Source organism: Geotrypetes seraphini, chromosome 3, assembly GCF_902459505.1.
Source record: "Geotrypetes seraphini chromosome 3, aGeoSer1.1, whole genome shotgun sequence".
Lineage (NCBI taxonomy): Eukaryota > Metazoa > Chordata > Amphibia > Gymnophiona > Dermophiidae > Geotrypetes > Geotrypetes seraphini.
In genome coordinates, this window is record NC_047086.1 from 159,447,005 (window position 1) to 159,474,484 (window position 27,480).

General features: G+C 43.9%; 1 protein-coding gene across 3 annotated transcripts in view; it reads left to right on the forward strand.

Annotated features, from left to right (window-relative positions):
• The window catches only part of MAP3K5 (mitogen-activated protein kinase kinase kinase 5), a 418,652-nt gene that overhangs the window by 202,313 nt on the left and 188,859 nt on the right, over nucleotides 1-27,480 (forward strand). For all 3 annotated transcript variants that reach the window (XM_033937504.1, XM_033937503.1, XM_033937502.1), the window contains 3 exons: nucleotides 6,208-6,367; nucleotides 9,851-10,004; nucleotides 11,212-11,319. In XM_033937504.1, coding sequence (XP_033793395.1) covers nucleotides 6,208-6,367; nucleotides 9,851-10,004; nucleotides 11,212-11,319 — 422 coding nt within the window. The remainder of the gene's footprint in view (nucleotides 1-6,207; nucleotides 6,368-9,850; nucleotides 10,005-11,211; nucleotides 11,320-27,480) is intronic.

The following is a 27,480-nucleotide window of genomic DNA, read 5'->3' on the forward strand; positions in this document are numbered from 1 at the left end:
GCCGCTGCGGGAGCGGACTGCTGGGCATGATGGACCCCTGGTCTGACCCAGCAGAGGCAATGCTTATGTTCTTATGAAAGAGGGAGCTATTCACTAGTTCAGGGCTTCTCAACTCTCGCCTGGAAGAAAGGTTTATAGGATTACCAACAAGAATAGGTATGATATATATTTGTATATATTGGGGACTTGTATGTATATTCATAGTGGTAATCTCAAAAACCTGGCTGGCTAAATTGTCATCTAGGAGAGGATTGAGAAGCACTGCTCCAACTGGATTTCATGTGGGTTCCAAATCTTCCTCTTGCAGAAGTTAGGTTTGCAAGAGGAGAGGGATGGAGACTGAATTTCTCAAGGAACCATATCTGAAGTTCCCTCATCTATTACTTCTGGTGTAATAAGAGACGAGGAATGTGAATGGATCAGTGCTTGTTCAACCTTTGTGAACTGAAAAGAGAATCCTTTTCATCAACCATGTTCATGGTTTCTGTAGTTCCTTTCAGCTCAGTAACTACAGGAATCTATGTTCTGTCCCTACTTTTCTTCCTCTTGGGTATGTACACTACTTTCTTATCCTCTTTTAATTGTAAACTGCAATAAAGCACTTTGGTGCATCGCACGAGATATCAAGTTCAATTTTAAAGTTCTGCAGCTTCAACATAATATAATATAACTTACTGTCAAAAGGTTTCAATTCTTTCTTGAGATCTAATTTCTGTGGTAAAGATGCTTACAGAAAATCAGCACTTAATTATGTGTTCTAAGGCTTAATTACTTTCTTCAGCGGCAGTTAATTCCAGTTGCTATAGATATTTAATTGTTCTTTTCTAAAAATTCTGTTTATATTAAAGAGAATACTTTGATCTGTTGTGGATTCACAAAAGTCCATACTTGAGCTGTTGATTTCCATTTTTCACGAACTACAGAAGGGTATCACTTTAAGAACTTTAAACTCCTTCCCTTCTTCAGTACTCTCCTCAGTTTCCCTTTCTGCAAGCAAACTCAGAAGGTGTCTTTTGCTCTGCTTTGATTTTCTTTGCCGTTTAAAGGTATTTTTTCCGTCGTCTTTTAAAATTCATTGTGGCTTCGGTGCTCGGAGGTTCCCTTCTTGGGCATACTCTGTTGGGGAAAGCACGCAGTCCTGCATGGGAGGACTGCTGCTCACAGGCCAATCTCAGAGTACCTGTAGAGCCAGCTTGCTTTGGGTCCCTTCAGGAGCTCGGGGTCCTTTCTCCTAGGAGAAGCTCGCATGCTGATTTTTCTCAGAGGCTTGAGCGCAGGCTGTGTGGCCCCTGACTAACAACCCTTGGGATATCAGGGAGCCAGCTGCATAATTTCTCCCCTCGTTGCTGCATGAAGAATCTCGGGGATAGGAGTCAGTGATCGTGGTCTGTCTGACCAGCAGCCAGAATTCCTTAGACGGTTGAGGACTGAGCAATTACTGGGGCTGAAATCCTTTCCTTGCAGCCAGACTGATTCAGACAAACAGGCACCAGAAGTCACAGTGAGTACTCCCATTATTCCCTATGGGGAACATCAGGAAGTCTGTAGTTTTGGGTTTTAGTGGTACTTGGGTCCCTCTCCTCTAGAAATATAAAATCGCTATTTTATTATTTTTGGTTCTGTTTCCAATGGCCTATTTTTGGTGCGATTGTTTTGACGGTGGTCATCTTGGATTTCTATCAATCTAATTTAAAACTTATTTTACTGCCTCAAAACCTCTTGTTTTTTGCAAGTGACTGCCTCTGATGAATGTCATGGGCCTTTCTATTCCTGGATCCTGTGTTGGTTGCGCAGAATTGCTGGTTGAGGAGTGGCTGTGTCCCATGTTCTGCAGGCCATGGAAGGAATGGGCGGGAACTTTGGGTTCAGCCTCTAGTCAGTCCTCCAAGGCCTTGGAACTCCAAAATCCTGGAAAGACCAGTACAAGGGGAAGAGATTCTGTTCAGATGGGACAAAACGCAAGTTCTTGGTGGCGGATGATGCATCTCCTCCTCTCCAGTCTGGGATTACGCAAAGAGACTCGGGTCCCTTGCTGCAAGGCTTTTTCCATGTTAGCTTATTATTGAAAGCCTATTTAACGGGACTAGAAAGTTCTGTGCTGCCTTCAGACACACCTGTTCTGCCTAAGGGGGGAATCCTTCTCCCAAGCAGGCATCCCAGCCTCATACCACACTGGCTCCTAGTGTCAGTGACCCTTCAGAGCAGGATTGGGTTGATTGAAAGTCTCTTTCCTTGCCTTTATTATCGCAGGGCTCTTCTGTGATGGTGAATGATATGAGATCCCTTTCGTGATCCAGTAGCCAGGGGGCAGGAGCTGGGGCAGTGGATCACAGTGATTAACCCTCTATGCATTGTCTTTTCAGGTCAGTTTCAGACATAAGACATTGCTTTGGTACATCAACTCAAGTACGAACTCCTGTGTATCTACCACAGAATAGCAGTTTATGTTCTTGCCTTGATAATCTTGGTTCTGTTAAGATACACAGGCATCATACTATTTTCCCTGTTTGGATTTATTGTGATTTGCCTGATTTCTGCCTTGGGCATTGCTGGTGTCAGTCTTGGGACCTCTTCTACTGTGTCTAAGATTAAGAAAAGATGTGTTTCAGGTACTGGGGGTTTCCCTTTCTCTTTTCTCTTGGAAGATCCTATAGCCCCTGCTTGTTACACTTAGCAGGTTGGCTTTTAATTACTCATATGCATGGTTATTGTTCACTGTTTCTTATTAATTGGTTATTAATCATTGCTCTATTTTCTAAGTTGCAGAGCAGAGCAGAGCAGAATATGTTTATTGCCTGGGGAGATCCCCATGTCTCTCCTCTTTTCTTATGTTTCAGTGGAGTTTGATTGTTTTGGTACCAACTGAGGAGGGTGCTGTTCTCCACTGTAAAAGGGGAGGAGTTTCAAGTTCTTAAAGTGATACCCTTCTGCCCATGGGAAATGGGAATTGGGAATTGACAGCTGAAGTATGGACTCCTGTGTATCCTAGTAGAACTCATATTATTGAGGTAAGAACTTAATCTGTCGATCCTGGTTTTCTTTACAATTGTTTTCATACATCATTTTTCTCATTGTTTCTTTTGGAGCAAGGGGCAGATAAGTCTCTTTGGAGTATATTTAAATGATTGAAAGATGTGTAAACAATTTTGTCGTCTTGTCCTTAAGTTTTTCTAATGTGAGCATGCTTATGCGGTTCCTCCACTATGTTTCTCATGACAGAAGGAGAATGTGATATTCCTGCCTCCAGTATTCCAAAAAGGGTAGAGAAGATCATGCATTTTGGTAGTAATGCTGATTATGTGTTTGTGATACAAAGGGGGGGAGGGGAATAAAAGCAATCAAATCCTATCACTGCAATAAAAGTTCTTCACATCCTGAATCTAGGTAAATTATTCAGTTTTGTTTTTAACTTTCTGTATGTTCTACCATGCTAGAATATTACTATTGTGGGATGCCAAAAATTTGCCTCAAAAATATATTTGCTACATCTTCTATATTTTATTTCCCTTTAAATGGTATGTGGTGGTAATAACTTCTGCTGCATGTTAATGCTATAAATTTGAGCATTGTAGTTCTTGTCTAAAATGCATGGAGGGGCATAATCAAAATAAACGTTTAAGTCCCCTCTTGGGCTAAGGCCTTAAACATTGAAAGTAGAAGCAGGGACCCCCCACCCCCACTAAAATACGAATCCCCCTGCCGACACCATGACCCTCCCCAACCCCAATCCCCCGTACCTTTAAATTGTTGGTCCGTCCGACAGGCCAGCCATCCATTGAATGGCTGGCCTTAGGCTCAAATCCTGCCCACAGGTGGGGCCTGAGACGCCTGGGCCAACCGGAACAGGCCATGTAGGCTTAGGTCCCTCCTGTGGGTGGAGCCTTAGGCATATGGGCCAAACCTTCCCTCCTGGCCCCATCGGAATCAGCCGGTGGGGAGGGTGAGGGTGCCGCCGGGCAGGAGGGCTTGGGCTCCCTCTTGCCCGATTGTTGCCTATCGCTGCAGGAGAGATGGCCCACCCCCCCTCTGAACCACGGCACTTCGGGGTGAGCATCGCCGGCAGGGGAGATGCCCTGCCCCGATGCTCACCCTGAAGTGCCGTGGTTCGGAAGAGGGTGGGTGATCATCATCGTGGCAGGAGAGATGAGCCATCTCTCCTGCAGCAATAGGCAGGTTGCTGGGGCCGCAGCTCAGTGGGGCAGGAGGGCTTGGGCTCCCTTCTGCCCCTATATTGTCGGAGGGGTTGCAGCTCGGCGGGGCAGGAGAGCTTGGGCTTTCTCCTGTCCCGATGTGTCGAGAGGTGTGGGGAGGTGCCAGGCAGGAGGGCCTGGGCTGCCTGATCCAATGGAGGGGGGGGGTTGGATCACGGCACGAGAGATTGGCTATCTCTCCTGCCGCAATAGCAATCCCAAGTGCGGTGGAGAGTGGGCAGGTTGCCGGGGCTGCTGAGCTCATCGCTGCAGCCACGATCAGCTCAGCAGCTCCTTTTTCGGTATTTATATCTATTTTGACTTGGTCTAAGTCAAAACGTATAAGTGCCGACTGTGCAACCTGTCAAATGTTTTGGTTATACCTGCTCTATGACTATGTCTAGGTCGGCCCACCTCCCGCCCTTTCCCCTCCTCTAAAAACACCTTTTTTCACTCTGCGTTTAGAGGCAGGTGGAAAGGCCTAAGCTGATTTTAGATACGTCTGAAACCAGCTTTGGTTATGGGTACTTGGATGATCAGGCTTTTTGATCGTCCAAGTACCCATTTAGGCCACTTTGTAGACTTTTTTTTTATTATAATGAGCCCCGTAACCTTTTAATTTTTCTCCCTAGCTTAATTTCACATTCATTCCTCCTTCACAGTATGCACATGTTCTTTTGTGTAGGTGAACTGAAGAAACAGCATGTAAATCTTGTAAAATTTCATATAAGAATGTTAACTTCCTCAATCTAAAGTGGCCCAAATGAACACTCCCCTCTTTTTATTTAAAAGGTAGGCAAAACTTGGTGATAGCGATAGGCACATGCGTTGAAAAAAAAACACAAAAACACAACAGCGGGAAATACGTTCAATCTCTCTTGCTGCCAACCAACTTACCACCTCCCCCAGCAACAGAAGAGATGCCCACTCTCTCTCACTGCCAAGCGAAACCTCCCTCCAGCTGTGAGAGATACCTGTTCTCACCCGCTGTTGCACATGGGCATCTCTACTGCTGGTTTTGCTTGGCAGCGGGAGAGTGATCATCTGTCCCGCTTCAAGGGAGGTGCTGTGTGTCAGTGGGAGAGAATGGGCATCTCTCTCACTTCTTTGGGGGGGGGGGGGTCGCTTGGCAGCGGGAGAGAGTGGGCATGTCTCCCGCTGCACAGGGGGTGTTGTGTGGCAGTGGGAAAGAATGACCATCTCTCCTGCTGCTGGGGGGGAGGTTCGCTTGGCAGTGGGAGAAAGTGGGCATTTCTCTCACTTCTTGGGGGGGGGGGTCACTTGGCAGCGGGAGAGAAATAGGAAAAAGGGGGAGTAAAAAGTTTTTTGTTTTTTTTTCTTTTCTCTTTAAAAAAAAAACAAAAAACCCTTTTTACTCCCCCTTTTTCCTATTGTTTTTACCATTTATGTCTTCTTCTATACCTAATAATAATAATTGTAGTTCAGCCCTTCTTCTCCATATGTATCTGTAAGTTTGTATGTCAGTCTGTTTAACCCATGTTATTTACTGATTAAATTGATATAAATTTATATTTTACTTGTTTTAATTTGTACATCGCTTAGTAAAATTTAATAAGCGATTCATTAAGTTAAAAATAAACTTCAAACTTGTAACTCCGAAGTGCTCATTTTAATGTTGAAGAGCCCATTTGCATGGCAGTGTCGGAGACTGCTAGAAAGCTCGCTAAAGACAGAGATAAACTGTTTTGATAATCCAGTGCTAAAATGCGTGCAGGCTAAACTGTTGGAAACCAGTTTAGTGACCGCATTAAAGTTTTGAGAATCTGGGCTTCAGTATACACATTTTAATCCCTGTGACCATTTCCCAGCTTATTTGAGGAGAATCCTTCCCCCCCCCTCCTCCACCAGATAAGTCAATTAAGTTAAATCCTAGTTATCCCTTTTTAATAGCTTTAAAAATTGCCCTCAGGATATACAAGTTTTAAGGATGGAACTGCATGCAGTACTAGTGTATAGTGCTCTGTTCCTTATGGTGAGCTTTTGTTTCCTGTTGTAGGGGTGAAGCTCAGTAGCCTGCTTGGTAAAAAAGGAAATTTGGAGAAACTCCAAAGTTACTGGGATGTAGGATTTTTCCTGGGGGCTAGTGTTCTAGCCAATGACCATACAAAAGTGCTTCAGGCCTCAGAAAAGCTCTTTAAACTGAAGACACCGGCATGGTAAGTGAAGGCAATTAATCAGTATTTGATAGTGATAGAATTTGCTAGGGATGACTTATGGAAAGTATGAAAAAAAATGCAAAGCTAAGAACAGAAAGCCATGCAGAGTTAGAACAAGGTCCAGAAAAAATAGAGCCTTACTCTAAACGAGAGGGGTCAAAAGAATCTTGTAACTCTGGATAAAGACCTGATCTCTTCTTCTTTGAGCGCTACACAGATTACGGGTCTATCAGGCTCATTGTAACTAATAAAGCCCCACTGTAGGGTGTCAATCAATAGGTGGGAACTCGCTAAGAACAACTTTTTAAGCGAGTTCACCTGGGTTTAATACCACTAGTAGCATAGACGTGCCCGGTAGACATTACCCACTTACATCACCTTGCACACCCAGTGGGCTAACTTCCTATAAATACCATAATTAATATACATAAAATTTTTCTTTTTTCTATATAACTATGTTATAGAGAGTTGCGCGGGGACAGAAATCCCACCCGTCCCCGCCAAAGTCCCACCCGTCCCCACCCGTACCCGTGAGGACTCCCACCCGTCCCCACCCGTCCCCGCGAGGAATCCCTCCGTCCCCACCCATCCCCGCGAGGAATCCCTCCGTCCCCGCCCGTCCCCGTGAGGAATCCCCTACGTCCCTGCGAGGAATCCCCTACGTCCCCGCGAGGAATCCCCTACGTCCCCGCCCGTCCCTATAAACTACAGAAATAGTTATTTCATTTAATTATGCTACTGAATTAAAGGCTCTGGTAGCCTTTAATTCAGTAGCATAATTTTAATTCAGTAGCCTTTAATTCAGTAGCATAAGCAAAAAGACTTTATTAATTTGGAAATATTAATTGGGAAGAATACATACTTTGTAAATGGGTTTCTACCAGAGCCTCTAATGTTTATAAATTTTTATCAACACAACTAATATACTACTTTATCCTTAAGCAAAAAAAAAAAAAAGAATTTTTTTCCTACCTTTGTTGCCTGGTTTCTGCTTTCTTCATATTCTCATTCAATTCCTTCCATCCACTGCCTCTCTTCTCTCTGTGTCTTCCATTTGCTCTGTTACTGTGCCTCTCCCTTTCTCCCCCCTCCCAAATTGGTCTGGCACCCATCTTTTTCCCTCCACTCCCCCCATAGTCTGGCACCTCTGTCTTCTTCCCTGCCAGGGTCTTCTCCCCATTCCCTCTTCCCCATTTCCTTCCAGTGTCCTTCTCCCCCACCATCTTCCCCATATCCTGTCAGGCAGCATCCTTCTCCCCCTCTGCCTTCCCCATGTCCTTTCAGCGTCCTTCTCCCCCCTCTGTCTTCCCCATGTCCTTTCAGCGGCCTTCTCCCCCCTCTGTCTTCCCCATGTCCTTTCAGCGGCCTTCTCCCCCCTCTGTCTTCCCCATGTCCTTTCAGCGGCCTTCTCCCCCCCTGTTTTCCCCATTTCCTTTCAGTGGCCTTCTCCACCCCTGTTTTCCCCATGTCCTTTCAGTGGCATTCTCCACCCCTTTGTCTTCCCCAGTGCTTTCAGGGTCCTTCACCCCCCTCTGTCTTCCACATGTGCTTTCAGCATCCTTCCCCCTCCTCCCGTTTACCCCATGTCCTTTCAGCGTCCTTCTCCACCCCTTTGTCTTCCCCAGTGCTTTCAGCGGCCTTCTCCCCCCTTAAGCGTCTTTTCTTCTCCACTCCATCTTTCCTCCCTCCCTGCCCCTTACCTTTGTGGCGTTTCCGCACCCGACCGACAACAGAACAGGCCCGGTCGGACAAATCTCCCTGTCCTGTAGCCACGAATCTAAATTACCTTCTTACAGCAGCTGGAGTAGTGAAGCTGCTGTAAGAGGTAATTTAGATTCGCGGCTACAGGGCAGGGAGGTTTGTCGGCCGGGCCTGTTGTCGGTCGATCGGGGGACCTGACCGGCTGTGCACATTCTTCGGGGCGGACCGCCCCCTCCCCCCTCTTTCGTTCGCCATTGCCTTCTTCCTACCTGCCCTGCCGCACACAGCCGACCGGAAGTCTTCCTGATGTCAGCGCTAACGTCGGAGGAAGGGAGGGCTTTGCTTAAGCCCTCCCTCCGACGTCAGCGCTGACATCGGGAAGACTTCCGTTCGGCTGTGTGCTGCGACAGTGCAGGTAAGGAGGAGGAGACTACCCTCGCGGCTCGAATGCACTGCGATCCAACCCCGCAGGAACCCCGCAACCCTCGGAGGCGTCCCCACGGGATCCCCGTGACCCTAGGGGGCGTCCCCACGGGATCCCCGTGACCCAAAGGGGGAACCCGCGGGATTCCCGTCATCCCCGTTCCCGTGCAGCTCTCTACTATGTTATTACAAAAAAACTAACTTGCAGCCCAAATATCCTAGTGTCCTGGAAGCGAAGGGGATAACAGGGTACAGATAGAGGTTTACCTTACAGGACATTGAGCGAATAGGGTATGGATATTTTAGGTTAGGTAGGGAACACTTTCAGGTCATGGACCTGGGGGGCCGCCGCGGGAGCGGACTGCCGGGCACGATGGACCCCTGGTCTGACCCTTCAGAGGCAAATCTTATGTTCTTATGTCTTAAATAAGTTAAACTGAAGAATTTAAGATCAAAGGTTGAAATCGCATCTGATTTGACATTAGAGAAGTTCCTGTGTTAATCAGTCTTGTCAGTTTTACCATAGAACAAGGTCCATTGAGTCCAGCATTATATCTCTGACAGTAGTCTGTCTGGGTCACAACCTGTGTAAACTTATCAGCAAAGGTGGTTTTTAGCAGGTCCATTACACCAAAATCTTGTTACTCTCAATAATACTCTTTATAGTGAGAGTTAGACAGCAGGGGTGTGACCTTGATGGCAGTTTGACATTTCAGTTGCTTTTGATACCGTCTGTTGAGCTATTGAGCAGGCTGGAAATTGGAGGATCTCTTCTTCAGTGGCTTCAGTCAGATAGGTTTCAGCATGAGCGCTTTAGGAACTCTTTTACTTTTCTAAGAAAGTGGTGTTCTGTACTACTTTATGAACTTGGTTTTGAAACTGTTCCTTTATGGCAGGGGGTCTAAAATTCCTGACCTCGAGGGTCATAAACCAGCCTGGTTTTCAGGTTATCTCTAATTAATATGTGTGAGAGAGATTTGATACCTACTGCCTCCATTGTGTCCAGATCTCTCTTACATGCTTGCAACCCTTAAGGTTCAAAATTGAGACCATTGCCCTATGACCTGAAAAATGTACAGTGGAAGTTTGTTTAAAACTGTTCAAACCTTGTCTGATCTTGGTTTAATTTAAAGATTGATTATCTTTACACCCATTTCTGAAGGTGGTTTACAGTCAATCTAAAGCAGCAAATTTGTGTAACTTCCAAACATTAAAATCTTTGTTTCTTTGCATTTGTTCAAAAAACATGAATCTCCTCACCCCAGCCTCATTCACCCTATTAACTTTAGTGGCCCCACACAAAGACCTCTGTATCAAAAACATAGTTCTCTAGCAACAGATGCATACTGTTATTTCTAGGTTTCTCAAGTCTGTTGTGGAAACTATTTTGATATATCAACATTTTAAGAAGCCAACTCCAGAACAGCATGGAGCGAAGCAGGAATTGGTGGACTTCTGGATGGACTTTCTTGTTGAATCCACAAAGGCAGAAGTGTCTGTTGTTAGGTTCCCGGTGAGTAGCACTTATAAACTGAGCAATTGGTAGGACAGAGGTTACATTAGTGTTTCCCAAACATCTTTTTAGTCGTAACTCAACATAAAACATTATCGCAACCCCATCCCTACTTCTTTCTTCTATATCTCACTGCACACTGACTTCTAGTACCAGCTGTTACAGGCCCTAACATCCTCTGAACCTATAGACTAAAATCCTTTTTACAAACCAAAATCCTTTTTACAAAACCGTAGCACGTTTTTCTAGCGCCAACAATGGCGGTAACAGCTCTGATGCTCATAGGAATTCTATGAGTGTCGGAGCTCTTACTGCCACAGCTAGTGCTAAAAACTGCGCTATGGTTTTGTAAAAGGGGAGGTAAATTACATGGGTCAATAAAACTACTCTTTTTTTTCCCCCCCTGCTGTAATCAGTACCCTAGTTGGGAATTTCTCTGACCCGCTGTTAGAGTAACAGCTGATCTTCTAGATTGTTTAGAATTTCACACAGTACAGGCAGTCCCCGGGTTAAGAATGAGTTATGTTTTTAAAGCTGTTCTTAAGTCAGATTTGTATGTTAACTCAGAACTTGTAGATTTTAAGATTCTTGCTGCTTACATCTGCTCCCAGCTGACAAAAGGGCCAAGTGTCCCTATCAGTGTTCCCTCTAAGGTACAGCATGCACAACCACACACTGTTCTTAATGTGGCCATGCATCATTTCTGAATCTGCTTCAGGAGACGTGTAGGAGCCTATGCCACTGGAAATACTGCTCAGTGAAATCAAAAGAAGCCAAATCAAAATTGCTGCATTCTTAAGTATGAGTCGTACTTAAGTCAGGTGTCTGTAACTCGGGGACTGCCTGTACATTGTTTCCTAGCATACATCAGTGGTGGAAGTTTTGCTTAGTGTGCTGCAACGCTCTTTATTTCACATCATTTTATTTTTGGATAATTCGACCTTGTAGACTTGTGACGTAGAAAAAGCAGCTTGATTTCCAGTTAGTCTCTGATTGCCTAAACACGTAAACTTAACAATACACTAGAGGGTGATTTGGAAAGTGATTGCTTTCAGCTGACTTGCTCTTTCTGGCAGGACATGGTGGTCATTGTGAGAACAGAATCATATTGTCTGCATTGGATGATAAATGAATGTGACTCATTTATTTAACTTACAATTTTTTTTGTGTGTGTATGTTTGTATGTGTGTGTTATGTGTTTTTTAAGGTTCTGATTTTAGAACCAACCAAGATCTACCAGCCTTCCTATCTGTCTATCAACAGTGAAGCAGAAGTGAAGACAATTTCTATCTGGCATGTGCTCCCAGACGACAAGGTAAACTGTTATTAATACAAGAATGTGCTGTGAAATATGGTCCCTTTCATTAAAAGCATTCACCATATGCATAAAAATAGTGTTAAAGGAGATAGGCATCCTGTGTACACTTGTATGCTTTGCCTCACTTTTCAGTGCCTGTCCTTACTGGTTGCTCAGGATAGTGGAGGATTCCATTATTGGAATCATAGTGGGTATCATTATTGGCTCCATCAAAAGAGAAATTCTTTGTGTTCTTTTGTACACCTATTTTGAAGAGACTTTGCCTCATTTTCAGTCTTCTGGTCCATTATCATCCAGTTACTAAACTTCAGCCCCTCCCTCTTGTTAGAGAAATTGAAAATGTTGTCCTTGATCAGTCGCAAAATTACAACACCCTTGACCCATTCCATATGATTTTCTACTTGGTCAGAGTATGGAGATTTGGCTTGTTGCCATGCTGAACAGGTTAGAGTATGGATAAATGAACAGGGTTTATTTTGGTTTTGTTTTTATTAGATTCTTTATTTGCCCCTTTTTTGTGGTACAGCCAAAGCAGTTTGCATATTCCATACCGATATTTTCTCTGCCCCAACTGGGCTCAAAGTCTAAGCTTTGTACTTGGTGTAATGGAGTGTTGTTACTTGCCCAGGATCACAAGGAGCTACAGTAAGAAGTGCACCTGGTTCTTGGTCCACTGAAATAACCATGGTCATCTCTTCCTTTCAGTGGAGGAGTGGCCTGGTGGTTAGAGCTACTGCCTCAGCACCCTGAGTTTGTGGGTTCAATCCCAGAGCCACTATGTATGACCCTGGGCAAGTTACTTAACCCTCCCATTGCCCCAGGTACTATAGTTTGATTGTGAAACCCACCAGGACAGATAGGAAAACAGAGTACCTTATCACTATTCAATGTAGACCGCTTAGATATATAAGCAATATAAAAATTATATTCACAACTCACATTCATTTTAACTGAACGCCACCTTAGGTTGATCTCTTCGTAAAAACGACTAATAAATTCAAGTACCGTATTTGCCGGCGTATAAGACGACTTTTTAGTACCTTAAAATCCTCCCCAAAGTCGGGGGTCGTCTTATACGCCGGGTATAGTTTACATGCCCTTACTTGCGGGGCTGGATGTACTCAGTTGCGCGGCTCTTCTTCTCCCTACCTTCTCTGCTTGCAGCACAGAGCCGAACGGAAGTCTTCCCGACGTCAGCGCTGACGTCGGAGGGGAGGGAGGGCTTAAACAAAGCTTAAACAAAGCCCTCCCTCCCTCCGACGTCAGCGCTGACGTCGGGAAGACTTCCGTTCGGCTCTGTGCTGCAGGCATGGCAGGTAAGGAGAAGGGCTACCAAGAGAGAGGGGCGGCCGCCCCGCCCCGGTTGCAGCACAGCCGGCCAGGTTCCCTTACTTTTGTGGCACTTCCCCCCGACCGACCGATAACAGCCCGGGTCCGACAATCCTCCCTGCCCTGTAGCCGCGAATCTAAATACCTTCTTACAGCAGCTGTAAGAAGGTAATTTAGATTCGCGGTTAAGGGCAGGGAGGTTTGTCGGACCGGGGCTGTTGTCGGTCGGTCGGGGAAGTGCCACAAAAGTAAGGGAACCTGGCTGGCTGTGCTGCACCCGGGGCGGTAGAGAAGGTGTGCGGAAGAAGGGGTCGTCTTATACGGCGAGTATAACACAAAACTCTATTTTTTAACTAAAAGTTGGGGGGTCGTCTTATACGCCCAATCGTCCTATACGCCGGCAAATACGGTAAATAAATACATAGAGGGATATTTTTGATAGGACGTCCATGTCTGAGTTTGGACATTTTGGGAAAGATGTCCAGAAATCTAGTAGAAAAAATGTCCATTTTCAAAACCGCAAGACGTCTATCTTTTATTTATTTTTAAATGACCTATCTAGATGTTTTGGCCCTTAGTGCATCTATCTTTTTTGGCCATTTTCAAATATGAAAACGTCCAAATGAAAACCACACAAAAACAAGCCATTGGGACATGCAAGCATCTAGCATTCTTAGCAAACTGGACACACAGACAAATGAGCAGAGCAAAGTTGAACAGAGGGGCACTCTAAGGGGTACTGCAGTGAACGTCACATTAAAAAGTACCATTACTATTTATTATTTCTATAGCGCTACCAGACGCACGCAGTGCTGTACATTAAACACATGAGATGGTCCCTGCTCAAAAGAACTTATAATCTAATTATAAACTTATAATCTAATTATAAAGACACACTGGACAAAAATGAATCAATATATACTTTTCATATAGGGAAATACAATGGGAGAAGATGTAGAGAGGGTAGGGGGCTATAGAGAAATGACAAACAGATGTGGTGCTTTACATATTGGTCCCTACTACTTAAACATAGTTTTGGAAAAGTGGGCCTTCAGACTGGACTTGAATACCGCTAAAGACGGAGCCTAACGTACCGAATCAGGCAGGTTGTTCCAGGCGTATGGCGCAGAAGGGACATAGTCTGGAGTTTGCTGTAGAGGAGAAGGGTACAGACAAGAGAGACTTGTCCGACGAATGGAGTTCCTGGGGTGAAGTATAGGAAGAGATAAGAGTACCACATGAGCGGTTGCTCAGGAAGCTATGGAATCATGGGGTGCACGGGGAGGTCCACCGATGGATCAAAAACTGGCAGGCAGACAGGAAGCAGAGGGTTGGTGTAAAGGGCCATTACTCGGACTGGCAAGAGGTCACGAGCGGGGTTCCTCAAGGATCGGTGCTGGGACTGCTCCTGTTTAACATATTCATTGACGACCTGGAGGCGGGAACAAAATGCGAGGTCATCAAATTCGCAGATGACACCAAACTATTCAGCAAGGTTGAAACCACGGTTGACTGCGAGAATCTCCAAAGAGATCTTACGACATTGGAAGAATGGGCGAAAAAGTGGCAAATGAGCTTCAATGTAGGGAAATGCAAGGTCATGCATATAGGGAGAAGGAACCCGATGTTCACTTACAAAATGGGGGGATCAATGCTAGGGGTCAGTAATCTGGAAAGAGACTTGGGAGTGATGGTAGACACGACATTGAAGGCGTCGGCACAATGCGCCACAGCCTCGAGGAAAGCAAACCAAATGTTAGGTATCATTAAGAAGGGTATCTCGACCAGAACGAAGGAAGTCATCCTGCCACTGTACCGGGCTATGGTGCGCCCGCATCTGGAATACTGTGTACAGTACTGGTCACCGTACCTCAAAAAGGACATGGCAATGCTTGAGGGAGTCCAGAGAAGAGCAACTAAACTGATTAAGGGTATGGAAAACCTTACATACACTGACAGACTGAAGAAGCTGGGGCTGTTCTCCCTGGAAAAGCGGAGACTCAGAGGAGATATGATAGAGACCTTCAAGATCCTGAGGGGCATCGAAAAGGTTGACAAAGATAGATTTTTCAATTTGAAAGAAACCACAAGAACAAGGGGACACTCGATGAAATTGAAGGGGGACAGGTTTAAAACAAACGCAAGGAAGTTCTTTTTCACACAGAGGGTGGTGGACACATGGAACACCCTTCCGGAGGCCGTGATAAGAAATAGCACAGTACAGGGTTTCAAAGATGACCTGGATAGGTTCCTGGAAGACAAAGGGATTGAGGGGTACAGATAAGAGCAGTGGAAGGTTTAGAGATAAGTGTAGAGGTAGGCATAAAATTAGTCAGGGACCGCTGACCAGGCAATATGCCTGATGGGCCGCCGCGTGAGCGGACCGCTGGGCTGGATGGACCTCTGGTCTGCCCCGGCGGAGGCGACTACTTATGTACTTATGTACTTATGTACTTAAGAGAGAGATTGAGGGGCCTCAGAGTGAATACACTTGTAGATCAGTAAGAGGAATTTGAATTTTGTGTGGAAGCAGACAGGGAGCCAATGAAGCGACTTGAGGAGGGGGGTAACGTGAGCATAACAAACTTGGATACAAGGCATGCAGCAGAATTCTGAATAGGTTGAAGGGGAGAGAAGATGGCTTAGTGGAAGACCTGTAAGAAGCACGTTGCAGTAATCTATGCTTATATTGTATGGTGGTCCCTTCAAAACCCACCCAAAATTTACTGTATCCACCTGTACACCACAACAATAGCCCTTATGCCCATATGTGTCATTTTTATGTAGATGCACTAGGTTTTATAGGGGGGGGGTTGGAGGGCTCACCATACAATATAAGCAAGTTATAGTGACATATGTGCCTGGGAATTTTTAATGTGACATTCACTGCAGTATCCCTTAGAGCAGTGTTCTTCAACCTTTTTACACCTATGGACTGGCAGAAATAAAAGAATTATATTGTGGACCGGCATTGGTCCGCGGACAGGTGGTTGAAGAACACTGGGCTAAGTCTTGGGCCAGTCCCCGCCCATCTCTACCCAGTCTCCACCCCAGACTCTGCCTCCATAATAGTACTAATTGTAACTATTTTTTCCATTCATTTTTCATAGATACACAATATAATCTTATTAACGACATATAATGGTTAACCACAAAATTAAACTACACAAAGCACACTGACAGCGGATGTAAATTCTCAAAATCGACATAATTCAATCACTAAATTCAAAAATAAAATCATTCCCCCCTACCTTTGTTGTTTCCCTCCCTCCATGCTATGCCTTACCTTCTGGCCTGCTCCCGCCTGGCCATTTTATGCCGCTGCCGGTGTTATCTTCAGGCCGGCTCCCTCTTCCTCACTGATGCAGTGCACAAAGCTGTGGACAGCAGCTCCTTGCGCGTCCCTTGCCTCATCTGGAAGCCAAGGCTTCCGGTCCAGGCGCAGACGCGTAGGAGCCACTGCCCGTGGCTCTGTGCACTGAATCAGTGAGGAAGAGGGAGTTGGCTCGAAGATAATGCCGCATCAATCACACCGTAGACCGGCAGTTGAAGAACACTGTTTTGGGCCTGATGCACATGCCGGCCCTGTGGAGGGCTCACCATACAATATAAGCAAGTTATAGTGACATATGTGCCTGGGAATTTTTAATGTGACATTCACTGCAGTATCCCTTAGAGCAGTGTTCTTCAACCTTTTTACACCTATGGACCGGCAGAAATAAAAGAATTATATTGTGGACCGGCATTGGTCCGCGGACAGGTGGTTGAAGAACACTGGGCTAAGTCTTGGGCCAGTCCCCGCCCATCTCTACCCAGTCTCCACCCCAGACCCCGCCTCCATAATAGTACTAATTGTAACTATTTTTTCCATTCATTTTTCATAGATACACAATATAATCTTATTAACGACACATAATGGTTAAGCACAAAATTAAACTACACAAAGCACACTGACAGCGGATGTAAATTCTCAAAATCGACATAATTCAATCACTAAATTCAAAAATAAAATAATTCCCCCCTACCTTTGTTGTTTCCCTCCCTCCATGCTATGCCTTACCTTCTGGCCTGCTCCCGCCTGGCCATTTTATGCCGCTGCCGGTGTTATCTTCAGGCCGGCTCCCTCTTCCTCACTGATGCAGTGCACAAAGCTGTGGACAGCAGCTCCTTGCGCGTCCCTTGCCTCATCTGGAAGCCAAGGCTTCCGGTCCAGGCGCAGACGCGTAGGAGCCACTGCCCGTGGCTCTGTGCACTGAATCAGTGAGGAAGAGGGAGTTGGCTCGAAGATAATGCCGCATCAATCACACCGTAGACCGGCAGTTGAAGAACACTGTTTTGGGCCTGATGCACATGCCGGCCCTGTGGAGGGCTCACCATACAATATAAGCAAGTTATAGTGACATATGTGCCTGGGAATTTTTAATGTGACATTCACTGCAGTATCCCTTAGAGCAGTGTTCTTCAACCTTTTTACACCTATGGACCGGCAGAAATAAAAGAATTATATTGTGGACCGGCATTGGTCCGCGGACAGGTGGTTGAAGAACACTGGGCTAAGTCTTGGGCCAGTCCCCGCCCATCTCTACCCAGTCTCCACCCCAGACCCCGCCTCCATAATAGTACTAATTGTAACTATTTTTTCCATTCATTTTTCATAGATACACAATATAATCTTATTAACGACACATAATGGTTAAGCACAAAATTAAACTACACAAAGCACACTGACAGCGGATGTAAATTCTCAAAATCGACATAATTCAATCACTAAATTCAAAAATAAAATCATTCCCCCCTACCTTTGTTGTTTCCCTCCCTCCATGCTATGCCTTACCTTCTGGCCTGCTCCCGCCTGGCCATTTTATGCCGCTGCCGGTGTTATCTTCAGGCCGGCTCCCTCTTCCTCACTGATGCAGTGCACAAAGCTGTGGACAGCGGCTCCTTGCGCGTCCCTTGCCTCATCTGGAAGCCAAGGCTTCCGGTCCAGGCGCAGACGCGTAGGAGCCACTGCCCGTGGCTCTGTGCACTGAATCAGTGAGGAAGAGGGAGTTGGCTCGAAGATAATGCCGCATCAATCACACCGTAGACCGGCAGTTGAAGAACACTGTTTTGGGCCTGATGCACATGCCAGCCCTGTGGACCGGCAGGAAATTTCTGTGGACCGGCACTGATCCACGGACCGGTGGTTGAAGAACACTGCCTTAGAGTACCCCTCTGATCTTCTGAGCTGTGTCTGTGTGGCCATCTGAAGTTGTAATACAGACTGGAATGAACTGTGTCTTTCAAATCTTTGGGTAGTGAGAGGAAGTTGATGACTACTGGGGGAGTAAGGATGAGGGTCATGCCTTAATCCTTCCAGTGGTCATCTGGTCAGTTTGGGCACCTTTTTGACCCTTATTTGTTTTTAAATCAGGTCTAGCCCCAAATGTCTAAATGGTGCCCTGGCGTTTTGTTAAGTTTCTTTATTCCTGCAGAATGTCCAAGTTCTAAAGCCTGTCCAAGTCCTAAAGCCTGCCCAAAACATGCCTCTAACATGCCCCTTAAGATTTAGACACACTGCAAACAAAATGACCAGGAAAGCATCTAGAAAGTCAGTTTTGAAAATGGCCACATGGACCTTTTGACTAGTAAGATGTCCAGATGTTGGTTTTTATCATCTTTTGTACATCTATCCTTTTTTTTTTAATGAGCCCTATACTGTCTTGATTAGCCACTTTATGCTCCTGGGGTTCCTAGGGATCAGAATGGATATGTTCAATAGTAATGTAAATCTTTTCTGATTACTACACAGGGGAGGAGTGAGAATATAATAGGGGAAGTAGTATATATGTATTTCTTTGAGGTCAAGAAGGCATAATATTCTCACATGTGGCTGACGGAACCCGGCACAGACAGTCAAAAGTGTACTGTCACTTTAAATTTTAAAGACAGCCCTTACTGCGTACATGCTGGGACAAACTGAAGGTCCATCAAGTCCATCACTGCAAAAACAGCTTCAAATGCTGCAGCAGCAAGAAATGACTGGGTTACTGCAGTTGCACCCTGTGCAGTCTCCTGTATCATTACTCCCAGCTTTAGCCCAATCTGAACATCAGCTGCGCAGTCTATCAACTTCTCAACGTACTAGAAGAGCTAGACATCCAGGACTTTGACTTGGATTTGTCACCACACTCTTCAGATGAATACCCAGTTTTCTGCTACTAGCCCTATGGGATACTATTAGATCTTTCATCACCACCTCCTCCTCAACTTCACTCCCCACCTGAAAGTCTGTCCTTTACCAACTTTATTAGAAAGACATGGCAAGCACTCCCTATTAACATAGAGTCTGAGGAGGAGCCTCGGGTAAAGCTCATGCAAGCCTTAGACTATAAACAGTGGCCTAAGGATTGCATCAAAGTGCCATCACACAAACTTATGAAGGAAATCCTTTTTAAAAACTAGGAAAACCTGCTATCGGTCCAAACACTTCGGAAATCAGTCACATTAATATTTTCTGACTCTATTATTTTTTTTATTTTTTAGTATTTCTTTTAGTTGCTGTTAACTGAGTCGAGCTCCATTTAGGTTAAAGACCTGAAATACAAAGCTAAGTTTTAGTTTAGTTCAGTTCCATATAAATTGGACACTTTATACAGAATCAAGTCTTATCCTGGATTTGACAGGCCTCAACTACAACATCAGTCTCTAGTAGTTGAGTTAGCCCTAAAATGAGCAGACAGCTCTCATACATATGCCAGTACACCACCAGGCAGAGAGGGCAAAAGCTTAGACAAATTCGGCAGACAGATATGCCAAGCAACAATGCTGGCTATCAGAATACTCAATTACATTTGTTACTTGACCTTTTATTTGAAGTTTTTGATTAAGCAGTTGCCAGACTTTGAGCAATAACTTCCATCATACCAGCTCAAACCTTTCCAACAAATGATGCACATTGGTAAGAATAATTCAAATCATAGTTATCGGATGCTAGGGACCAACTTGGGGGTCAGCGTTCAAGAAAAGGATCTGGGTGTCATCGTAGACAATACACTGAAGCCTTCCGCCCAATGTGTGGCGGTGGCCAAGGCAAACAGAATGCTAGGAATTATTAGAAATGGGATGTTTAATAAGACTAAGAATGTTATAATACCTCTGTATTGCTCAATGATACGCCCTCACCTTGAGTACTGCATTCAGTTCTGGTCTCCTTATCTCAAAAAAGATATAGTGGCACAAGAAAAAGCTCAAAGAAGAGCGACCAGGATGATAAAGAGGAAGGAATTCCTCTCGTATGAGGAAAAACTAAAAAGGTTAGGGCTCTTCAGCTTGGAAAAGAGGTGGCTAAGGGGAGATATGATTGAAGTCTACAAAACCCTGAGTGGTGTAGAACGGTACAAGTGGATAAAATTTTTTTTTTTTTTTTTTTTTTTTTCAAACTGCATCAAGATTTACCAAGTCTAGGGAACCCTCAATGAAGTTACAGAGTAATACTTTTAAAACTAATAGAAGGAAATATTTTTTTCACTCGGAGAATAGTTAAACTCTGGAACACAATGCCAGAGGATGTGGTAAGAGCAGTTAATGTAGCTGGTTTTAAAAAAGGTTTGGACAAATTCCTGGAGAAAAAGTCCATAGTCTGTTGTTGAGACAGACATGGGATGGTAGCATGGAATGCTGCTACTATTTGGGTTTTTGCCAGGTATTTGTGACTTGGATTGGCCTCCGCAAAGATGGGCTAGTTGGACCATTGGTTTGACCCAGTAAGGCTATTCTTATGTTCTTAACATCAGACCAACAAATTGTTGGGATACCAGAAAATATATGATTAGATCCACATTCGATACCTTTGATGTCACCTCATGGACTTCAGCAGTGTCCATTGCAATGCGCAGGCAAGCTTGGCTTCTTATCTCGGAATTAGGTATCAGTGTCCAAGATCACTTTTCTAATACCCCATGTTCAGGTATGATCTTTTTGGTGATTGCATTGAAGAGGCTACAGAAAAAATAAAGAAACACAATGATTGCATGACAACCTTATCTAAGGTACAATCTTCAAGATGATACTCCAATACCTCTAGACACAATTTATATTCTTCCAAAGCACTTATGAGTTCATGGTGGATAATATATTTATTCAAAACACAATGTGACAAGTCTAAAATATCACAAGATCAAATCAATATAGACTTGTAAAATCTAAGATTTAAGAAGGTATAGCCAAACTGTACTCTCAGACACCTGCTTGGTAAATCATCAAAGATTTGAACGACCAAATTCGCAGGTATAGGTATCAATCATTGAGTACAGAATGAAACTCAAAAGGTGCTCTAAGTGCTTCAAATGAACTTTTATAAATAAATACTTTGAATAAATAATGTGGCAATAAACAACACACTTATCTTAGTGATGTTGTAGCGGTATCAAAACCCTACGGGGACCCGTTTCACCATACTTGGCTTCTTCAGGGGTCAGAATTCTAAAACAAATGTAAATACCAATCGTTAAAAACTGAAACCATCTTAAATCATTTTAAAACATTTTAAAAAGAAGGACTTACTGTGCAAAATTAATATTAAAATGTGATAAAGTGTGGACAGAGTGCATGTTACTTACTTGAATCTCGACTCGGTTTAACGAGGCAAAATGGCGCTAGCACTCGGCGAACGCCGGCGCATGTGCTTTTAAAGGGGATTCTCAACCCGATTTCAAAAATCCCAGCGCATGCGCAAATGGGAAAATCATTGATTAAATGTCAAATTCACATATAGAGTATTGGAAAATTTAGAATAATTTTTAGAATAATTTTTTAGAAAAAGACAGTCCAATCTACAGTATTGTTCAATCCATTAGGTGTCAAGGTCTGAAGTTTATAGATCCAACGGATCTCTTTTTGTAACAAATGTTTCTTCCTATCTCCCCCCCATATATTAGATTCTTCTTTATCAACACAAAAGCATTTTAATTCCTCAAATTTATGTTGTGCAAGAGAGCAATGTTCTACCAAAGGAGCTGTAATCCTGTTGTGCTTTAAGTTGGATTTATGTTCTATTATTCTAGTTTTAAAATTTCTAGTCGTCATTCCTACATACATTTTTTTGCAGGGACAAACAATAATATAGACTACATAGTCAGAAGAACAAGTCAAAAATTTATTGATGTAATATGTTTTGCCATTTCGAGGATTGACAAAATGATTTTGAGATACTGTCGAAGCACAAATGCTACAGTTGCCACATCTGTGGAAACCCTTGGGTAACAGTCTCTTGTTTGGCTCTGCTTCATTGATATTTCTTGTGGATGACAAAATTTTCTAGAGAAAGCCACTCTTAGATCAATCTTATCACTCGAGTATTTCAAGACGCACGTCATAATCTCATCATTTTGATCTTCAGCCATTGGCTCAACTTTGTCAACCATGAGCCATTCTCTGTGAATATGTTTCGCTCTTTTTTGTGATTGTTTTAAGATTCTTTTTGGATAGTCTCTATCTTCCAGTTTATGCAGGAAACGTTTGGAATGTTTGGTATCTTTTTCATTCGTACAATTCCTTTTGATGCGTAAAAGTGGTGAAAAAGGTAAGTTTTTCTTTAGGCTAATGGGATGACAGCTGTTATAATTCAAGAATGTATTCCTACCTGTGGGTTTCAGAAATATATCGAATCTTAAAACAATCACAAAAAAGAGTGAAACATATTCACAGAGAATGGCTCATGGGTGACAAAGTTGAGCCAATGGCTGAAGATCAAAATGATGAGATTATGACGTGCGTCTTGAAATACTCGAGTGATGGAAGTGAGATAGCCAATATTTTTAAGAACAATTGGAAGATCATTCAAACAAACAAAATTTTTGATAAGATTGATCTAAGAGTGGCTTTCTCTAGAGATCGTAATTTGAAAGAAATTTTGTCATCCACAAGAAATATCAATGAAGCAGAGCCAAACAAGAGACTGTTACCCAAGGGTTTCCACAGATGTGGCAACTGTAGCATTTGTGCTTCGACAGTATCTCAAAATCATTTTGTCAATCCTCGAGATGGCAAAACATATTACATCAATAAATTTTTGACTTGTTCTTCTGACTATGTAGTCTATATTATTGTTTGTCCCTGCAAAAAAATGTATGTAGGAATGACGACTAGAAATTTTAAAACTAGAATAATAGAACATAAATCCAACTTAAAGCACAACAGGATTACAGTTCCTTTGGTAGAACATTGCTCTCTTGCACAACATAAATTTGAGGAATTAAAATGCTTTTGTGTTGATAAAGAAGAAACGTTTGTTACAAAAAGAGATCCGTTGGATCTATAAACTTCAGACCTTGACACCTAATGGATTGAACAATACTGTAGATTGGACTGTCTTTTACTAAAAATTTTTTCTAAAAATTATTCTAAAACTTATTCTAAATTTTCCAATACTCTATATGTGAATTTGACATTTAATCAATGATTTTCCCATTTGTGCATGCGCTGAGATTTTTGAAATCGGGTTGAGAATCCCCTTTAAAAGCACATGCGCCGGCGTTCGCCGAGTGCTAGCGCCATTTTGCCTCGTTAAACCGAGTCGAGATTCAAGTAAGTAACATGCACTCTGTCCACACTTTATCACATTTTAATATTAATTTTGCACAGTAAGTCCTTCTTTTTAAAATGTTTTAAAATGATTTAAGATGGTTTCAGTTTTTAACGATTGGTATTTACATTTGTTTTAGAATTCTGACCCCTGAAGAAGCCAAGTATGGTGAAACGGGTCCCCGTAGGGTTTTGATACCGCTACAACATCACTAAGATAAGTGTGTTGTTTATTGCCACATTATTTATTCAAAGTATTTATTTATAAAAGTTCATTTGAAGCACTTAGAGCACCTTTTGAGTTTCATTCTGTACTCAATGATTGATACCTATACCTGCAAATTTGGTCATTGAAATCTTTGATGATTTACCAAGCAGGTGTCTGAGAGTACAGTTTGGCTATACCTTCTTAAATCTTGGATAATATATTTATATCAGCTACTGGAAACAACGAGTCAAACATAATATATCAGATATTCATACATCTTATGGAATACCAGACTTGGTGACTTTAGAGGCACTGTGGAATGCTGTTGATAACATACATTCATATTTCTTGATAACAACTAAGAAGAAAACTGAAGATAATGTTACTATTTCTGATGCTATCTTGACTCAGGCTCAGGTGACTGCCCAGCAGATCTCATAAATGGATGTACTAAAATCTAAGATTCAAACAATAGAAAGCTTGATGGTGGTCTCCTTCAAAGAAATAAATTTTACGCTTAGGCATCTGGCAGTGGCATACCAAGGGGGGGTGTGTGTGGGGGTGTGTGCGGTCCACCCAGGGTGCAGCCTTAAGGGGGGTGCACAGCCGGCCAGGTCCGGAGAATTCCTGGGCTGCAATGGCGACGGCACTCAGCGGCATTGGCGCCCCCCCCCCCCTCCGTGACAGCACTCAAGTTCGGCCTCCTTCTCCCGGCATCAACAGAACTTCAGATCAGCAACAAGTGCTCAGTCAAAAGCTTCCCTCTGACTCAGCTTCCTGTTTCCGCCCAGGCAGTTCAGTCAGAGGGAAGCTTTTGACTGGGCACCACTTTGCCAATCTGAAGTTCTGTTGATGCCAGGGGTAGAAGGAGGCCCATTTCCGATCTTAAGTGTAATCGTGGGGGGGGGGGGGGCCTTGCCGATCTTGATTGAAAATTGGAAAGGTGAGGAAGGGAGAAAGATGGGCCTGTGGTGGATGGACAGATTGAGAGAAGGGGGCAGATGATGGAAGTGGGGAGAGAAGAGGGCAGATGATGGAAGTGGGGGGAAAGAGAGAGAAGGGGCAGATGATGAAAGCGGAGAGAAGGGGGGGAGAGAAGAGGGCAAATGATGGAAGTGGGGAGAAAGAAGGGGCAGATGATGGAAGTGGAGAGAAGGGGCAGAGAGAAGAGGGCAGATGATGGAAGTAGGGAGAAGGGGCAGATGATGGAAGTGGGGATATAGAAGAGGGCAAATGATGGAAGTGGGGAGAAGGGAGAGCAAATGCTGAATGGAAGTGGAGAAAGAGAACACATACTGGATGGAAGGAGGGATAAAGAAAAAGGACATATGCTGGATGAGGGAAGAAGATAGAGTTAGTGAGATAGTGGAGGGGTGAAGGAAAGGGGTGGCATGCTGTGGGTAGACATAGTGAAAAGAGAGAAACTGAGGACTGCATAGTAAGAAATAATTTAATTTAGACGGAGGCATAAAATAAAGAAGGAAGACCAGAGAAGGAAAGGGAAGAGAGAGAGTAAGATGCCAGAGAATGGGGTAGGAGACAGAGATATCAGATCTGAGCGGAGGAAATGAGAAGAGAGAGATGCTGAAAACCACAGGGGGGAGGGAAAGAGAGATGAAAGGAGAAAGATGCCAGACCATGAGGGAACAGAGGGAAGATGATAGATTACAGACCAAAGGGGGGGGGGGGTCTAGAGGAGAGATGGCAGGGGGAGACAGACAGTTTCTGGAAGGGGCAGACAGTGGATGGAATGGGCAGATGCTGGATTAAAGAGATAGGGCAGACGCTGGAAGAAAAAGAGTGAAAAGAAGATAAAAGCAGAAACCAGAGACAACAAAAGATAGAAAAAAATCATTTTATTTCTATTTTGTCATTAGAATATCAGATTTGAAATATGTATCCTGCTAGAGACATAACTGGGGACTGCAAAGCCCAGGCAGTGCTTCTTTAGCTTCCAGCTGGCTTAGGGCTATCTCGGACCAGGGGGCACTCCCCTAACACTATTCCTGTCATGTGTGACTGCAGTATTCTGTTAGCATGATATTTCTGTGTAGCATTCTATAATAATTTGGCTTGTTCAGTTTTCTTGATAGTAGAGGGGATATATGTGAAAGGGAGGGGAGACGAGGGTTTTGTTAGTCCTTGCTCTGTATATTTATAAAATGACAATTGTTTATACTTTAATACTTTAATAAAATATGTTCAATATAAAATCATAACTGAGGCTTGTGCGGATGGAATCAGATGGTTCGTGGGAACTGAGCTTGCGGAGACGGGGCGGAAATGTGTTTTTTAAATTTCAGTCTTAGTAGTTTGCCGGTCCACAAAATAATTATTTTATTTCTGCCGGTCCACGGGTGAAAAAAGGTTGAAAAACACTGCTCTAGAGCAGAGTCAGCAGCCGCAACTCCCTGTGTCTGCCGGGTTATCCCCTTCCGACGTAACCTACTTCTTCCGGAGCAAAGCCTGGAGTCATTGCAGGACCTTCCAGCATGCGGCTGTAGACTCTGCTCCTGAGCTAATACGTCGGAGTGGGGTGGACCGGCAGCCGGCAGCTACAGTCATCATGAGAAAGGAGCAGGACTGTTGGAATGGAAGAGTGGTGCAGGGAGAGAAAGGGGACAGGGTGGTATGGAAGGGTGGTGCTGATGGAACTGATGTACAGGGAAAGGGGAGAGAGACATAAGGGGGAAGGATACTGGATGGAATTGGATTAGAGGGAAAGAAAGGGGGCAGATGCTGATTGAAGAGGGGTGGATGGAGAGAGAAAGGGCAGACATTGGATGGTAGTGTGGCGGATAGAGGGGGAGCCTATGCTGGATGGAAGTGCACATGGGAGAGATAAGGGAGCAAATGCAGGAAGGAAATGGGAGGAGAGAAAGAGGGGAGCAGACAATGGAAGTGGACAGAGAGAGGATAAGGTATTAGATGGAAGGGGTAGAGAAAGAGGGCACATGATGGAAGGAGGGGATAAATAAAAGGAGGGCACATGATGGGGGGGAAAGGATTGAGTTAGGGAAATACTGGAGGGGGTGAGGGAAAGAGGTAGCGAGCTGTAAGTAGACAGTAAAAAAGGAAATTGAGAGGGTAGTAAGAACGTAAACTAGATGGATGCAGAAAATAAATTGAAAAGAAAATGAGGGAAGAAAGGTATTGCAGAAGAGAGGTGTGGGAGATGGAAGGAGAGGAGAGAGATACCAGATCAATGGGGGGGGGGGGGGGTGAAAGGAGAGATGGAAGGGGGAGGCATACAGTTTCTGGAAGGGGCATAGAAGGAGAGAAGATACTATATAGGGGCAGAGAGATGGCAGAGAGTGGATGGATGGAAGGAAGAAAGTAACAAGAAGATGAGGAAAGCAGAAACCAGAGAAGACAAAGGTAGAACAAAAATTTTCTATTTATTTATTGCTTTAGGAGACATGTGTCACTGTTTCTGTGGTGTTGCATTGTATGCAGAGTCCAGCTTCTTGCTGGTTCAATTTAACCTTTGTCTATGTATTTCTATTTTATCCCCCCTTTTATAAAACTGGAGCGTTTTTTAGCGCCAGCCGTGGTGGCAGCAGCTCTGATGCTCAGAATTCTATGAGCGTCAGGGCTGTTACCCCTGTGGCTAAAATCCACACAACAGTTTTGTTAAAGGGGGAGGGGTTAGTTTGTGATGACATATTCCATACTAGGCGAAGGTGTTTTCTGTGTTCTGTGTGTTCGAAAGACATGGTTTTCTATTAGGATTGACGGTGTAGGATTAATCTGTACTAGTCTGGCTTGTTTAGTTTTACAATGGGTGTATTGATGTACTGCTCACTGCAGTATGTAAGATGCTGCCTTTTCCTAGGTACTCATGTGTGACGTGTGGTTTGTTACTAAAAATCATGTTTTTTGTACAGATGGGGGGGTGCCAAAAAATGATGGGCCTCAGGTGTCACATATGCTAGATATCCACTGGGTAACCCAGATGTGATGAAAAACCAATGTATAATAGAGTGAACACTTTCAACACTGAATGTGAAGATGTCCCAAAATTGTAAGACAGGAACAGCATAGACCTAACTCAATCC